We start from the raw sequence: 16,573 nt of genomic DNA, 5'->3' as shown, positions 1-16,573 counted from the left end.
ACCACCATCATGTCTGTATATTATCAACAAAACCCAGAAGGAAGAGATAGAAAAAGAAATTCCATTTAAAATAACTAGAAAACTTCATGCCAATAAGAATAGAGCTAAACAAGAGGAGCTCATGGGTTTGCCAAGACAGCACAATAAAATTGACAATACTACCTCAATTAATTTATTTAGTGCCACACCAATCACACTACCAAAGAATTAGCACAGTGCTTGGCATATAGTAGGCACTAGATAAATGTTTATTGAATTATTTTATAAAGCTAAAAATAATGAAACTTATCTGGAAGAATAAAAGGTCAAGAGAATCAATGAAAAGAACATGTGGAGGAAGGTGGCCTAGCCATAGCAGATCTCAAACTGCATTTTTTTTTTGCTCTTTGGTGAGGCACTTGGGGTTAAGTGACTTGCCCAGGGTCACACAGCTAGTAAGTGTTAAGTGTCTGAGGCTGGAGTTGAACTCAGGTCCTTCTGACTCCAAGGCCAGAGCTCTATTCGCTGTGCCACCTAGCTGCCCCCTCAAACTGCATTCTAAAGCAGCAATCTTCAAAACAATCTGGTATTGGCTAAGAAATAGACCAGTGGACCAGTAAAATAAACTAGCTACACAAAACGCAGGCATAAATGACCATAGTAATCTAGTATTTGACACATCCAAAAAACCAAGATTTGGAGCCAAGAATTCAGTATGTGACAAAAACTGCTGGAAAACTGTAAAGGAATCTGGCAGAAAGTAGCCATAGACCAACATCTTACATGTATGTATAGCAAGATGTGGTAAAACATGGGTGTGGACTTAAACACAAAGGGTGACATTATTAACAAATTAGGGGAACATGAATATTCAGATTTAGGTATCTGCTGCAATTTAAAGTGTGTATATTTCCAGCTAATTCCTGAATTCTTCCATTCTCACTTTCCCCCATGAACAGAGTATACAGACAGTTCTTACAGTACAGTAAGATTACGTTTCTTTCATGTACCTGTTGCCATAAATATTTTAGTTTTTATGAGAGCCTTTTTTTTTTGTCATTGACCTCCTTTATATACTGAAAAGTAGACTCTTTTGAGTCAAAGGATATGGGCATGGTAGTCACTTTCTTTGTGTAATTTTGTGTAATTTCAGCCTGGTTAGACCAATTCACAGATCTTCCAGTAGTCCATTACTGTTTCCACAACCCCTCCAACATGGATGAATCCTATTTTTTGACATTTTTGCTAGTGTTCTAGATGTGCAGCGAAATTTTAGAGCTGTTGATTGAGTTTCTCTTATAATTGGTGGTATGGAATATTCTTTCATATTTGTAATTCTTATTTTGAGGATTGTTTTTCTATGTTCCTTCTCCATTTATTGGCTATATATGAATATATCCACATTTATATGTGTGTGTGTCCATATGTATATATGCATGTATATGTTAATTCCCTTTATATGTTTGCCATCAGACCTTAGTCAAAGAGATGAGATACAAAAAAAAAATCCTCAAATTGATACTTTACCTTCTAATTAGCACTGTATTGATTGTGTTCATGGAAAAGTTAATTTCATATAATTGAATCCATGTACTGTCTTTCATAATCACCTCTGTCTCTTTTTTCACTAAGAATTCTACCCCTAGCTAAAGCTGTAAAAGGTAATTTCTTCCTTTTTGTTCTAATTTTTATCACTTCAGACTACAAGTGCATCCCAACCCCTCACATTACCTTGTACATATTTATATGTGTACATGTCTTTTATTGATGTACTGCCATTTTCTTGAGGGAAATGACTCCTTATTTTATTTGTAAGCCCAGAGATGAATATAATTCCTTTAATGTTGGAAGAACCTATTCAATGTTTATTAATTGATTGACTAGGCTACATATCTATTTGAAACTTATGGTGTATGCTGCTCTCTCTCGCGCTCTCTATCTCTCTCTCTCCCTCTCTCTCTCTCTCTCACTCCCTATCTATCTGTCTGTGTGTCTTAAACTCTTCCTATTTTCCCATCCATTCTTCCCAAGTATTTTACATATTTGTTTATTGGCCTACTGAGTTCACTTGTTTCTGATCAAAACACGTTTCCATGCCAGGATTCTGTTAACACTGGGGTTCTTTACTAGGGTGCAGGAACTTGGTGTTATAAATATTCTTATAACAATTTCATATAATGGGCTTCTTTTGTGATAATATTATTTTTATTTTGTGCATTTAAAACATGATTCTGAAAAGGGTCCCATTGCCTTCAGTACACTGATGGCCAGGGGGCCCATGACACAAGCATGGTTAGAAACTTTTGCTTTATTGAAACACAAATTTCCAGATAACAGATTTGTGGCCACTGAAAATGAAATGCAGCCTGGGACAAGGAGATTGATTCATGGAAGAAAGTTGGTCAGAACATAGGTATGATATTCAGAGACTCCAGGAAAACTCTCTTTGGCCTTCGACCTTACTTGTGTGATGATGTGGCCTCCCACTATACTTTGGTGAAAGACTACTCCTTTTCTGAAAAACCATGATCCAGTGAGCCAAAGGCTAACTCACTTTGCCTCTCTCCTGTGCTTCTCACCTGGTCCTTCTCTTCATCTTAGGTCCTTTTCCTCAATAGAACTGGTCCTTTCACTTCTGCCTCCAAACTTTCCCCATCATTGACATGTTTGTGCATCTCTGTTGCAGAGGGAACAGATCTGGCCCTGAGACTGGGGAGTGGAACGAGCACCTGTTCAGGGCGAGTGGAGATGCGAGTAAATAACCAGTGGGGGACAGTCTGTGATGACAACTGGAACAACAATGCTGGGGCTGTGGTGTGCAGGCAAGCAGGGTGCCCCTCTGCTATGAATGCCTTGCTTAGGGTTAATGCTAGTGATGACATTGAGCACATTTGGTTTGATGACATTTCCTGCAATGGGAATGAGTCAGCTCTCTGGGACTGCAAACATAGAGGATGGAAAAACCACGACTGTGGCCACAATGAGGATGTTGGAGTACTGTGTTCAGGTAAGGCCCCAGTTCAGGGGCACCTCATAGAAGGAAGGTGAGCTGTTTGGGGAAAAAATTGTTGGGAGATGATTTGTTCCTTCTCACAAGAAGGAAGGAAGGATTTAGCAAGTGCTTACTCTGTGAAAGGCACTGTATTAAACACTTTACAAATATGATCTTATTTCATCCTCTCAACTGCCTTGGGAGGGTTTTTTTTTAACTTGATTTAATTAAGGCATAAAGAGATTCAGTGACTTGTCCAGGGTCCCACAGATAGTAAATGTCTGAAGCTGGATTTGAATTCAGGTCTTCCTGAGTCAAGACCCTGTGCTCTCTCAACTGTGGAGAGTCACTTACCTGCCACAAGGTTGTGGATTTAAGATATAAAAAGAAACACATAATTCATAAGCTGAGACAAAAGGTTAGAGTATAAAGATATGATTGTGATGTCTTTAAACATCAAAATGGACATCACAGTATTCAGATCAATAACTTAACAAATATTAAGCAGCTATTTTGTGCAAGACATTATTGTAGGTGCCTGGGATAGTTCCTCCATAGAGATGGACCCTCCATCAGGGCAGTTCCCAATCCATTCACACCTTTCCATCCTGTGTGATTCCTGTCCAAGGCCTTGTACACATTCTTGTTAGATCAGCACTCTATGTAGACCTTCCTCTAAACCATCTCACCGTCGGTACATCATGGGGTCTGTCCATCTGGTAATCCCTTACTCTTTCTATATGGCAAGGGGCTGCATGAGGTATCAGGATTGGTAAGACAAAAATGAAAGAGTCCTGACCCTGAGAAATTTATAGTTGGGCTGAGAGAAAACGTGTACATGTTTAAGTAAGTACAAAATCATTTGGGGGAGCAGAAGCAGCACCCAAAGAGATAAGGAGAGGCCATATGGAAGAGATAGTGCTTGGAGGTGAGAAGAAAGTGCATTCCAGTCATGGAGGACAATTTGTACAAAGGCATGGAGACAGGAGATGAGGAACTCTTACACCCCTCTGTGGGATCATCGCCCACTTAAACAGTCTGCCTTTTGCTCTGCACATATACCTTGGCTTAGAGACCCTATTTAAGCCACTACTATCACCCCAAATAGGGTGGGTGCCTCAGCTTTCAGAATTGTTGATTGGTGTGTAGCTCTCCTCATGCACATGGCCAAATCTGCAAGTCTCAGAACTGACAGGGAGAGGGGACAGAACTATGTGGAAGTAACTATGACTACTTAGGGTCATTTAGAGACTATTAACATCTCTCTTTATCCATAAATTCTTCAGTAAAACTTGTACCTGCAAACCAATAGTGATTTGGAAGCCAGGATCAAGACAATTACCCACATCACTGATTTCTGAAACTCCTCCTTGGAAGATTGCCTTTAAAACTGTGCTTTATTTTTCTGCGTTAAGTAAGATGTGAGTGACACAAAGACAAAAATGAAACAGTCACATCAAGGAAATGAGAGAAGAAGGAAGAAAGAGAAGAAAGAAGGGAACACAGGAAGGATGGACAGACCGAAGGAAGAAAGGAAAGAAGGAAGAAACAAACATTTATTAAATTGCCAGGCATGATGCTAAGTGCTGGAGATATAATTACAAGCAAAACGAAAGAGAGCCCTGCCCTCAGGAAGCTTCCATTCTAATGGGAAAAAACAACATACAAAAGGAAAGTTAAAAAAAAAGGAAGAGAGATGAATGTATCCATTGCAGGAACATGATATTGAAATCCAGAAAGTCAAGAAAAAGGACAGGAAAGGAAAGAATGTAGGCAAGCCTGGGATCCTTCACAAGATAGAGGCTCTAGGTGGAGCTCACCAATGGGAGAACAAGGGTGGACTTTGCAGAGAGAGATTCCAGAGTGGCAATGCCAAAGGAGACAATAGGATATTCCATGGAAAGGAGGTTGTAGGTACTGAAGGAAGTTCCAGACTGAGACAGTAGTAGAGACATAAAGTACAGCCAGTTAATTTTTCAATACAGCATATCATATGCACAGCTTTGCAACATTAATTCTATTTGTGGTCTGTGTTGATGATGTTTACCAACTTCTGTTCTGGAAAGTAACAGGAAATTTATTCCTCCCTCTTTTCAGGCTGAGGATGTGGCATCTATAAATCTAGCAAACGCTCATACAATAATGCCCTTGGTAACTGGACTGTTTGCTCCCCTAGAACTGGGGTTAGAGTGAAACACAAACATTTTTGCCTGCTCTTATGTCTATCAGAGACTTCAACGTAGCTCCTTTAAACCTAGACAAATTTAACCAAAAGATAAAAAAGAAAAGTTCTGGATCTTAATAAACCATAAAATTTAGAGAGGAGATATCTATTGTGATTACTGAATGGTAATAGAAATGAATGTAAATACACTCAACTGTCTTGCTACCAAAACTGACCGTGTATGGGAGAGGAGATATACTAAGGATATATATTACTAATCACAATGAAATTAAAAAAAAAAATTGGTAATGACTGACTTTCAAAGAAAGCATTTAAAATAGTTGGAGACTAAATAATTCTAAAAATCTGGTGGGACAAAGAATATAATGCACAAACAATAGAAAACTGCATTAAAGAAAATGACAATGATGAGACAGTAATGTGATGAGACAGTTGTGGTGTGGGGCTAAATCCTTAGGAGAAATTTTAAATCTCTCAATGTTTTTATCAACAAAAGAGAGGAAGAACAAATCAATGAACTAAATGCACAATTTTTTAAAAATGATAAAAGAAATCCAGAATTAAACAAATTCTCCAATTAAAAAATTTAGAAATCCTGAAAACCAGAAAAGAGTTAATAAAATTTTTTAAAAAACACTTTAAGTTCATAAATAAAAGTTAGGTTCTTTTAAAAAAAAACCTTGAAAATAGATAAATACTTAGGTAATCTGATTTTTAAAAGAGGTAAAAGTCAAATTGTTCATACAAAAATAAAAAGGTGAATTCATCATAATTGAAGAAAAACTAAAAGAAATTATGAAATATTATTTCCCTACTATATGCTAACAAAACTAATAACTCAAAGGAAAATGATGAATATTTAACAAAAATATAAAGTGTCCAGATTGAGAACAGATGAAATAGATTTTTAAGTAATCCAATATTATAAAAAGAGATTGAATAAATATTTTCATCCCTATTCATCAGCAGAAACCTCTCCCTCAAAAGTCATATGGGATCTACGAAGCCCTCAAGTGATAGAAGCCAGTATGCCAACCATGACAATAAGGAGTTCTCAATATCACCTGATCATTTCCTCAAAAAATAGTTCTGTGTACCCCAAGTTGTTGGCAGAGTGTGGTGTTTCTGATGCCTCGCTGTGATGGAGGAGCAGTATAGATGGCCAACAGACCAGCTGAAGTCCCCAGGGTAGGGGTGCCAGGGTTTTGCATATTCTGCAGAGACTGGCTCCCTCATAGCCAATGTCTGAAATTCCTGTCTCTTTTACAGACCCATCTACCCTGAAGCTGAGGCTTCTTGGTGGAAGCAGCCGATGTGCAGGAGTAGTGGAGGTGAGAGTCCGTGAGGAGGTGGGAGTTGTGTGCAGAAGAAGCTGGTCACTGGATGAAGCCACTGTGGTTTGCAGGCAGCTGGGCTGTGGAGTTGCAGTCAGCATCCCCTTGGAGTACAATTTTGAATACATCCCTGAGCACATCTGGATCAGTGGAATCAAATGCTACGGAAAAGAGGAATCTTTTTGGGATTGTGGGAATTGGGAATGGGGAAAGATTTCCTGTCATGAGGATGAAAAGGCTGCTGTCATTTGCTCAGGTGAGTCTTGATCTGAGAGACCATTCCCACAGGAGGAATGTGGCTCCTAAAGATTCAGTTAGTAGGGGCTCGAGGCCCCCACTGGCCACTTGGGGCAAGGTTCTTCCCAGGACCTCAGCTTATCCCAATCATCCTGATTCTGAGCAATTCTGAATAATCTCTGGACCCTCTTTCCCCTGGTCCTGTACCTTGTCCTTCAGCCCCTACCCCATAGTCATCACCTTCTTAATGGCTTTAGCAACAGAACAAGCCTGAGTCATCAATCTTATATACGCAGAGATATTAGCCAGGCTGTGAGTTGTTAGGGGCCTGGAGGAAGTCATTTAGTAAAAGAGACCTCTGTGTGTGTGTGTGTGTGTGTGTGTGTGTGTGTGTGTCTGTGTCTGTGTGTCTGCGTGTGTATCAAGCATCCTATCTCTGGGTTCCTGGTCTCAACACAGTCCTAGGCACCTGGGACCCAGTCAGGCTCAAATTATAAACCTTAGTCTTTTCTTCCCAGGACAAGGCCATTTTGCCAAGCAGACCTTTTCTTTCTATCTATCCTGCCCTCAAAACATGGAGGAAAAAGCTGTGTTTGTACTACTCTTTGGAATGGTTTCACAATTAGCAAGATTCAGTACCAATATGTCAGGAAACAACTAACCCTGCCCATGTCTCAGCCTTTGCTTCACTTGGCCTCATTTCCTCCATCTTGCTCCATTTCCAGTTACCCAGAGAAACAGATACTCCCCCGTCCCCAGAAAGGGAGGATGAAAGCACTCAGGTACACAGACTTATAAAGAGGTCCCCCAAAAGAGAAGTATCAGGACTCCCGGAAGAGACACCCCCTCCCATTCACAGACTTCCACACCCATTGTCAGTGATACAGGCATGTAAGCATTCAGCAGCAATGCCAGTGCCCTCCACAAGGACATGCCTTCATTTTCTGGTCAGTGCTTCTGATGGACCTCTTTCAGGTGTATTTCAAAGTTCACTCCATAAGCACCAATAATATGTGGATAGGACTGGTTTCATTTTGTGCAATAATCATTGATCCTTAGGCATCCTGAAGACTGACTCTATGACTGATGCAGACCTTTAGAATTCCTAGTCAATGGTACCTAACAAGTCAGAGGAAAGACAGGGGTGTGGGTCCTTAATGAAGACTTAGGGAGCTACACTGAACTGATAACCACAGAAAAATACCTTCTACCTCCATTGGTCCTGAGCCTTGGTCAAAACAGTTCCATCAATAAGGCATAGGAGCCATCAGTGGTATTGGTCCATGAGACTGGTCTAAGTTCTTTTAGGTTTGGGGGACAGGAACTTCATGGCATAGTCATCACAAGGATTGACCAATTTAATGGGGATGGTAGGCAAAGGTTACTGAGGTAACCCTGGGCCTCTGGACTCTGATGTAGGGCACAGATATGTCTAACCCTTCAAAACAACCATAAGTAACTTGATTCCCTCTGACAGCAATAACTAGTCTTCATCTCTTGTCTTAGAGGGGAGGGCCACTTGCTAAGGCCAGTTTGCTGTATGTTCACAAAACTCTTGACCATTAGGAATGGCACTCCTTCATCTATTTGTTCTTGGCAGCCTAGTGGGTGCATAGATCAAACATTAAGTTATACTAGCACACAATGAGAGAATACGGTTGTATATAGAAAATCACAAGAAGTGTGGAAAATATCTGGGTATAGGATGTCTCAAAACCATGGATAGTGAGATGGATAGGTAGGTAGGTAGAAAGATAGACAGACAGACAGACAGACAGACAGACAGACAGACAGACAGACAGATAGATAGATAGATAGATAGATAGATAGATAGATAGATAGATAGATGATAGATAGGTAGATAGATAAAGTAGGTCAAAATATAGTCATGTTAATTCTCTCAGCCTCAATTTTCTCAACTGCAAAATGAAAGTAATAATTCCTGTAGTACCACCTACTTAGGATTGTTCTGAGGTTCCAATGAGAGTGTGCATATCTAGATCATGCTAATTAATGCTACTTAAATGTCCATTATTGTGACTACTGTTATTACCAAGGTGTACTTAGTATAAATTAGCTGTCACCAAAGGAAAAGAGGCAGAAGACAGACAGTCCACATGTGCTGGACTGTCATCATGCCTAACAAAGGTTAACCAGCACTTCTGACTGGGCAGTATGGCCAGTAAGTCCCACCTTGGACCAAGAACTAGGTTTAGTCCCTAAACACCCAAACCTACTGATCGCCTTGGCAACTGAAGATTGGTGGATGCATCCCTTCAGACATCACCGGATGTTGGCTGGGAGGCTGGACGTGGAGTGAAGGTGGGCTGTGCTCATACCTGACTGTAGATATTGAATAGCTGTGTGATCCTGACAAGTCATTTCATTCCTCTCTATCTGTTTCCTTCTCTGTAAAATAGCAGTAATAATATCTCCTACTGCACAGAGTTTGCTGTAAGGATCAAGTTAGATATCCTATGCAAACCAATACTTGTTACAATTAAAATGTGGGGGGAAGGGAACCAGACTGTGGAGTGCCTTCAGAGTTGGGAAAAGGAATTCATAATTTACCTAGTTGACAATAGCAAATTAGTCTATTTTCTTATTGATTCTTCCATTCCAAGAGATTTCCTGTACTAGGAGTTCGGTGTTTGGTACAAGTGGTGTCAAAGTCTACAGGATAGTCAGAGCCTTGAGGTCTCAAGCCATGTGTTCTCCACAATGTCTTGAATGAAGCAGGTGATTGATGCATGTGTATAGAAGAAATGGGCTTTCAAGGAAGGCCTCAGTGAACAGCATAGGCTCCACCGGCCCTCAGAGGCATTGCTCCCAGGATAACAGCAACTAGGGTGGGCTAGGGGGAACTGTGGAGAGAATTTCCTGGACCAAGCCCACTGGGCTTGGAAGATAGGAGCAGGGGTCAGAAAAAGATGTGTGCTTTTCCCCAGCAATGCAGACTAAGGTGGACTGAGGTCTTTACTGAAGGTTTCTTGTCTTGCAGACCACATGCAGCCACGACTGAGAGGAGGAGACTTTGCCTGCTCTGGGAGAGTGGAAGTGAAGCACCGAGGCATCTGGGTGTCTGTCTGCAGTCCTGACTTTTCTTTGCAGACGGGCACTGTGTTGTGCCGGGAGCTGCAGTGCGGCGCCCTAGTCTCCGTCCTGGATGGGGCTCACTTTGGAGAAGGAGGTGGCCAGGTCCTGCCTGAGGAGCTACAGTGTCAAGGCAATGAGTCCCATGTCACGTTGTGCCCTACAGGGCCCATTTACAGCAGGAAATGCAGCTCTGACAGGACCATTGGCATCATCTGTTCAAGTGAGAGTCAGAGAACAAATTGCCTGCCCTCCACCCAAGCTTCCAGGGCCGTGGGCTCTTCTCTAAAGTTTCATCTTCTCCCCAGGGTACAGAGATTTCCAGCTGGTGGATGGCGACTCCAAGTGTGAGGGGCGTGTAGAGATCCAGGTCCAGGGGGTCTGGGGAGCCCTCTGTGGCTCCCACTGGGATCTGGCCAATGCCAATGTTCTCTGCAAGCAGCTTGACTGTGGAGTCGCTGTCTCAGTTCCCACAGGAGAGCATTTTGGAAAAGCAAGAGGTGCTGTATGGGGGCATGCATTTCATTGCTCAGGGACTGAGCCTTACCTGGAGACTTGTCCAATGACTGCCTTGGGAGCCCCACTTTGTTCCCCTGCAAATATTGCTTCTGTGAACTGCTCAGGTAAGAGAAGAGAACCTTCCATTTGGGGTCCAGGGGCAGAGGGAGACCAGGCCACCTTCCTGGGAGACCTGTCACTGAGAGCAGGCAAATCTGAGAAGAGTGTGTGTGGTCAAGGAGTTCCATGGGAAGGAGTCTCAAGACAGCCTGTTCTTCCCTCTCTCTCTGGGTCAGTGAACAAGTAGAGGGACCCCAGAGGACAAGGACTTGCCTTTGGGGCTGGACCTTCCTCTACATCTAATCCAGCCACCCCATCTAGCCCTACACACACACATACACACACACACACACACACACACACACACACTCACACACGATCTATCTGCCTTCCCCTCCCCTGTATGTGCAAATGGAGCTGAGAGGATTTGTGTTTGCAGGAAACCATTGGGATGCTCAATTCCAGTGCCAAGGTGCCCAGGCTCAGTCACCTTTATGCTCAGGTGAGAATTTCAAGCAGCATCAGGAAACTTCAGTTTTTGCTAGTGCAGCCTAGATTCATAAGCATCCAGTTTCACAACGTCCAACTCCCCCCCTCTCTCCTCAGTCTGCTCCTGGCCCTAGTTCTCTTCATAGCCAAATAGTTGCTGAGTTTTGCAGGCTTTCCATTAGCTCACTTCTATCCTCTTCTTTCCATTCAGAATGGCAACTTCCTTAGCTCAGGCTCACTTGTCACTTCTCACTTGGATTCAAGTAGCTTCCTGTCTTTCCCCTCACCAGCACATCCTCCACCCAGCTGCCAAAATCATCTTCCTAAGGCACAGACTTGACCCTTTCATTTCCCTGCTCAAAAATCCTGCATGGTTCCCAGTGGAGCCTTCAGGATAAAAAACAAACTCCTCAGCTTGATTTCAGGTCAAGACTTTCTGGAATTGCTAGGTCCTGCCTGCCATTTCTCACTTCCCTTCATGGGTGCTACATCTCTGGTCTTCACACCTTTTCACAAGCTGGCCCAAACCTGGAATATTCTGCCTTATCACCTCCACCTCTTTACAATCTCTAGCTTCCCTCGAAGCAAATCTCTCATACTGCCTTGGACAGAACCTCTAATTTAGAACACCCCCCCAAGTATCTGACTGACAGTGGCCTGCTGCATTTCCCTCAGTAGAAGAGAAACTCCTTCAAAGCAGTTTTGTTTTATAACTTGTCAGTATCAGCATAAATCATAATGCCTTGTGCATTGTCCCCACTTCCAAAAGGCTTGGACCAGATTGCTTCTCAACAGACATTTCTCCCCGTAGAGCTGAGACAGATCAACCTTGTGAATGGTGGAGATCGCTGTGCTGGAAGAGTTGAGGTCTACCATGAGGGTGCCTGGGGCACCATCTGTGATGACTCCTGGGACCTAAATGATGCCCAGGTGGTATGCAGACAGCTTGGCTGTGGAGTGGCCCTCAATGCCACCATCTGTGCTCATTTTGGAGCAGGAACTGGGCCCATCTGGCTGGATGATATGAACTGCTCTGGGAATGAATCCAGTGTGTGGCAATGTCCCTCAAGAAACTGGGGGAAGCATGAATGCAGGCACAAGGAAGATGCAGGGGTGCTCTGCTCAGGTCTGTTCTGAATATACCTATTAAATATCCAATTAAAGGGGAAGGGACTGAGGGAAGATCAAGACAAGTGAGTAAGAATCACCTGAGAGAAGGCCTTGGGTGAGGTCAACATAGGGCTGTCCAGACAGGGGCATCCTGAGTGGCACAAAGAGTCCTTGGAATATAGATTTGCCTTGTCTGTGCTAAATTGTTTAGTGGCTCAGGGTCACTGACTCTTGTAGGTAGCAGGATCAAATTCAAGAAATGTGCTTTATAAAAAACATGAGACACCAAAGTATTTTTTAAAAGAATATTTTATTTTCCCCCAATTACATGTAAAAACATTTCTTTAAGTTACAAATTCTATCCCTTCTTCCCTCTCCTACCCCCCTCTCTGAAATGGTAAACAATTTGATATAGTTTATACATGTGCAATTATGTAAAATATTTCCATATTAGTCATTTTGTTCAAGAAAACAGAAAGGAAAGAAGGAAGGAAAAAGAAAGAGAAAAATAGTATCCTTCAGTCTGTATTCAGACAACATCCATTTTTTCTCTAGAGTTGGATAGCATTTTTCATCATGAATCCTTTGGGATTGTCTTGGATCATTGTATTGCTAAGAATGTCTAAGTCATTCACCTCTGATCATCACACAATATTGCTGTTACTGTCTAACAGTACAATTATTATCTAACAGTATATTGTAACTGTCTGCTACAGTGTTCTCCTAGTTCTGCTCACTTCACTTTCATCAGTTCATGTACATTTTTCTAGGTTTTTCTGAGATCATTCTGCTTGTCATTTCTTATAGCGCAATAATATTCCATTACAATCATATACCACAACTTGTTCAGCCACTCCCCAGTTGATGGGCATCCCCTCAATTTCCAATTCTTTGTTACCACAAAAAGAGTCACTATAAATATTTTTGTTCAAATGGATCCTCTCCCCCCCAGCCTTTTTTATCTGTTTGGGATACAAACCTAGCAGTGATATTGTTGGGTCAAAGGGTATGCACAGTTTTTTAGCCCCTTGGGCATAGTTCCAAATTGCTGTCCAGAATTGTTGGATCAATTCACAACTCCAACAGTACATTAGTATTCCAATTTTCCCACATCCCCTCCAACATTTCTCATTTTTCTTTTTTTTTTTGTCATATTAACCAATCTGATAGGTGTGATGTGGTACCTCAGAGTTGTTTTAATTTGCATTTCTCTAATCAATAGTGATTTAGAGCATTTTTTTTCATATGACTATATATAGCCTTGACTTCTTCATTTGAAAACTTCTGGTTCATATCTTTGACCATTTAACAATTACACCAAAGCTTTTTGTACAAATATAAAATCTTCAAAGAATGAGGTAAGATATGAATGGAACCAGGGGATGATTAAGATGATCCAACAAAGTTAGGAAAAGGAAAGATCTTCTGGGTTTTTTTTAACAGAGGAAACTAGAGAGATTTACGTATTGAAATTGTCTTTTCTAGTTGATGGATTTCAGTCTGCTCAAGTACCATTTAGCTACTGCAGCAATGGTGCAGTAAGGGGTCATAGGGGGCTAAGAATCACACAGACTTTGAACTATCTATCTCAAGTATATCATGACCATTGGTTTAGCCAAGTGTAAGGTCTTTGTCTAATAGCCAAAGACTCCAAACACTCCCAGAGCATCTAGACTCCATCCTCATTGACTCACTGGGAATGCAATCAGAAGACACAAAAGAAGCTGTAGTGACATAGAAGGTCCACTCACACTTAAGGAATGACTGGAATGAACTTTATCCAGTGCCATGAGGTGAGAAAAGCAATAATGTCATGAGGCCCTTAGTTCTCAGGCAAATATACAAGGCTCCAAAGTGTAAGCAAACTGACCATCATGAAGACAGTCACAGCTCTACACTCTGAAATCAACTATGGAGGATGAAGTGGGAAAATTATCTGACAAAATACCATATCCTCCAAACAATGTCAATGTAAACCTGAATATTCTGTAATTTTATTGTAAAGGTAGACACAGGGCTGAGCCTCAAAAGCTTTGTCGGAAAGTGAGGTCCTGCATTTTAAAAATGCAATGCAACAATTGTTTATAGATGACCAGGAAGAAACATGATTTTAGAACATTATATTTGTGGGGGCAGGTGTCACTGTTATGGAAACACATCGCTGTCCTCCCTGTCCTATCTTCTCTGTGGAGATGTAATCAACCAGATGCTGTTACAATTAGCTGTCTTTTGGCTATATAGCTTACTACAATGGCTCCTCAGGTCCAGGAGGTGCCCTTTTCTGCTGACTGTTCATATCAAATGAAAGTGGGGTATTTGGGTGGCACAGTGGATGGAGCACTGGGCTTGGAACCAGAAAGACTCTTCTTCAAGAGTTCAAATGTATCCCAAGACACTTACTAGCTGTGTGACCCTAGGCAAAACACTTAACCTTGTTTACTTCCATTTCCTTATCTATAAAGTGAGATGGAGAAGGAAATGGCAAACTGCTCTAGTATTTCTGCCCAAAAAACCCCAAATGGGGTCATGGAGAGTCAGACACAGCTGAAAAATGACTTAACAGCAAATGAAAACTTAGGAGTATTACTCCAATAGCTATTGGTTCTTAGGAAAATTCCTACCATTAAGGCTGAGGTTTGGCACTCTGGCTCTTATTTTTGTACCATATTGCTCTTAAAAATCTTGGGTTGGTACAATTTATAATTCACTGAAACTTCTTCATAGAATTAAAAACATGCCAAATTAGTTTTAAAAAATCAATTTATATCTTTGTTCAAAAACGTATGTCTGTCTTTGCAAATGACTGTAAGCAGATTACAATAAATCCTTTACTTTAATCACCAAATATATATATATATATATATATATATATATATATATATACGTATATATATATATATATTTACTTATATATATATACATACATATATATATGCATATATATATATATTAGTTTATACGTATATAATTTTATGTTTATCTTTAGCTAACCTCTGCCCTCTTTGTGGTTGAGACCAAAATTGGGATAAAGGAAATGTTTAGGTTTAAAAAAGCAAGCGAAATGTACTACAGTGTATAAAGAAGGGAAGTAGAGGGGAGAACAGACCCTCCTATGCCTATTTATAAGTGGAGAGCAACAACTACATTTGAAATGAAACAGGTTTTTCAGCTTTTCAATAACAATCTATTTTCATCATCGCCATAGAACTACCACATATGGGCTCTGCCACTTAAATACTTATATGAGGAAGGGGCAGAGTGGGTGGACTGACTCAAATTTTTGTAAGTGAGTACTGACAATCCCCTCTCAGGCAAATGAATAGACCAGGAATGGGCTTTTCCAATGCTTCTTCCCTCTTGAATTTTCTCCTATATGTCTGAATACTGGTTCTCAGTGTCCTTTTCTTGATGACTTCCCATTCATCTACATGAAAGGGACTTAGAATCTGAAAACTGGGGAAGACTGAATTCAGAGATATTTGGTAGTTGTTGGGAAAATAACAGCACCAGTTACATCACAGAGAAAATTTATGTGGGGCAAATTAGGTCTCTTTGTGAGCAATTTCCTCCAAATATATAAAGCAGTAAATGAAAAGGAAAAAAAAGAAAGAAGAGTTAGTCTGGATCACAAGTGATTAATACATTAGGAGTCATATGATAGATGATTTTCTGGCCAAGGACACTGAGAATGAGGGGTTGGACAGGTAGAAGAAAAACCAAATGAAGAGAGTGTTGCAAAAACCCAGAAAGGAAAGAGTATCTGGGTCAGCAGCATCAACTGAGGTAGAGAAGGGTGGGAAGAAAGAAGTTTGAGAAGAGGCTGCCATATTTGGTGGTGAAGAGCTCAGTGACCACTTCAGGGACTGATGAGGTCCAAGCCAGACTGCAAAGTGCTAAGAAGGGAGGAAGCAGAGATAACAAATGTAGATGATAGGGTTCTCCAGGAATGTGACTGACATTAAAAAAGTGAAATGAGATAGAGGATGACACCTGAAAGGCATTTTAAGGTCTAGAGAGAATTCTTTTTAAAAGATGAAGTAGACGTGAGTAAGACTGTAGGCAATAGGAATGGAATTAGAGATAAAGGAGATTTTGGGGGAACGGAATAAACATTTAGATAGCACCTACTATGTGTCAGAAACTATTCTAAGCATTTTTTTTCTTTTTACAAACATCTTTTCATTTCATCCTTACAACAACCTTGTGAGCTAGGTGCTATTATTACCCCCATTTTACTGAGGCAAACAGAGGTCAAGTGATTGGCCAAGGATCACCCAGCTAGTAGCTGAGGTCACATTTGAACTCAGGTCTCCCTGACTTCAGGCTCAGCAGTCTATTAACCATACTACCTCACATGCCTCTATACTGAGGAGTTGAGACAGAATAAAAGAGAGAGAGGAGATGATTATAGGGGGTATAGGGAGAAGATGGGAAGACATGTCAGCAGACATATTTGTAGAAGGGTTGGGCCATTTTCTTGGTGGTCTTTTGTTCATAATACTGAATATGGTTTTACACACAGCCACATACACACATGTGACAGACAAGTATACATATGTATCTCTCTATATATATCTGTATCTATCTGTCAAATAC

General features: G+C 41.0%; 1 protein-coding gene across 9 annotated transcripts in view; it reads left to right on the top strand.

Annotated features, from left to right (window-relative positions):
- Window positions 1–16,573, top strand: part of LOC110201656 (scavenger receptor cysteine-rich type 1 protein M130-like) — a 58,319-nt gene that overhangs the window by 15,927 nt on the left and 25,819 nt on the right. For 6 of the 9 annotated variants that reach the window (XR_013483849.1, XR_013483848.1, XR_002322546.2 and 3 more), the window contains exons 5-10: window positions 2,666–2,986; window positions 6,426–6,746; window positions 9,729–10,043; window positions 10,129–10,443; window positions 10,818–10,880; window positions 11,637–11,993. Coding sequence is in view for 5 of the 9 variants with exons in the window: in XM_078148248.1 (XP_078004374.1) it covers window positions 2,666–2,986; window positions 6,426–6,746; window positions 9,729–10,043; window positions 10,129–10,443; window positions 10,818–10,880; window positions 11,637–11,993 (1,692 nt within the window). In the remaining 4 variants the exon portion in view is untranslated. The remainder of the gene's footprint in view (window positions 1–2,665; window positions 2,987–6,425; window positions 6,747–9,728; window positions 10,044–10,128; window positions 10,444–10,817; window positions 10,881–11,636; window positions 11,994–16,573) is intronic. The other 3 variants (XM_020977481.2, XM_020977482.2, XM_020977483.2) reach the window with 3 other exon arrangements.

The sequence above is a fragment of the Phascolarctos cinereus genome, unplaced genomic scaffold, assembly GCF_003287225.1.
Source record: "Phascolarctos cinereus isolate Bilbo 61053 unplaced genomic scaffold, phaCin_HiC Scaffold_1;HRSCAF=81, whole genome shotgun sequence".
NCBI lineage: Eukaryota > Metazoa > Chordata > Mammalia > Diprotodontia > Phascolarctidae > Phascolarctos > Phascolarctos cinereus.
Note: the sequence above shows the minus strand (reverse complement) of the source record. Positions and strands in the feature narration are given on the sequence as shown.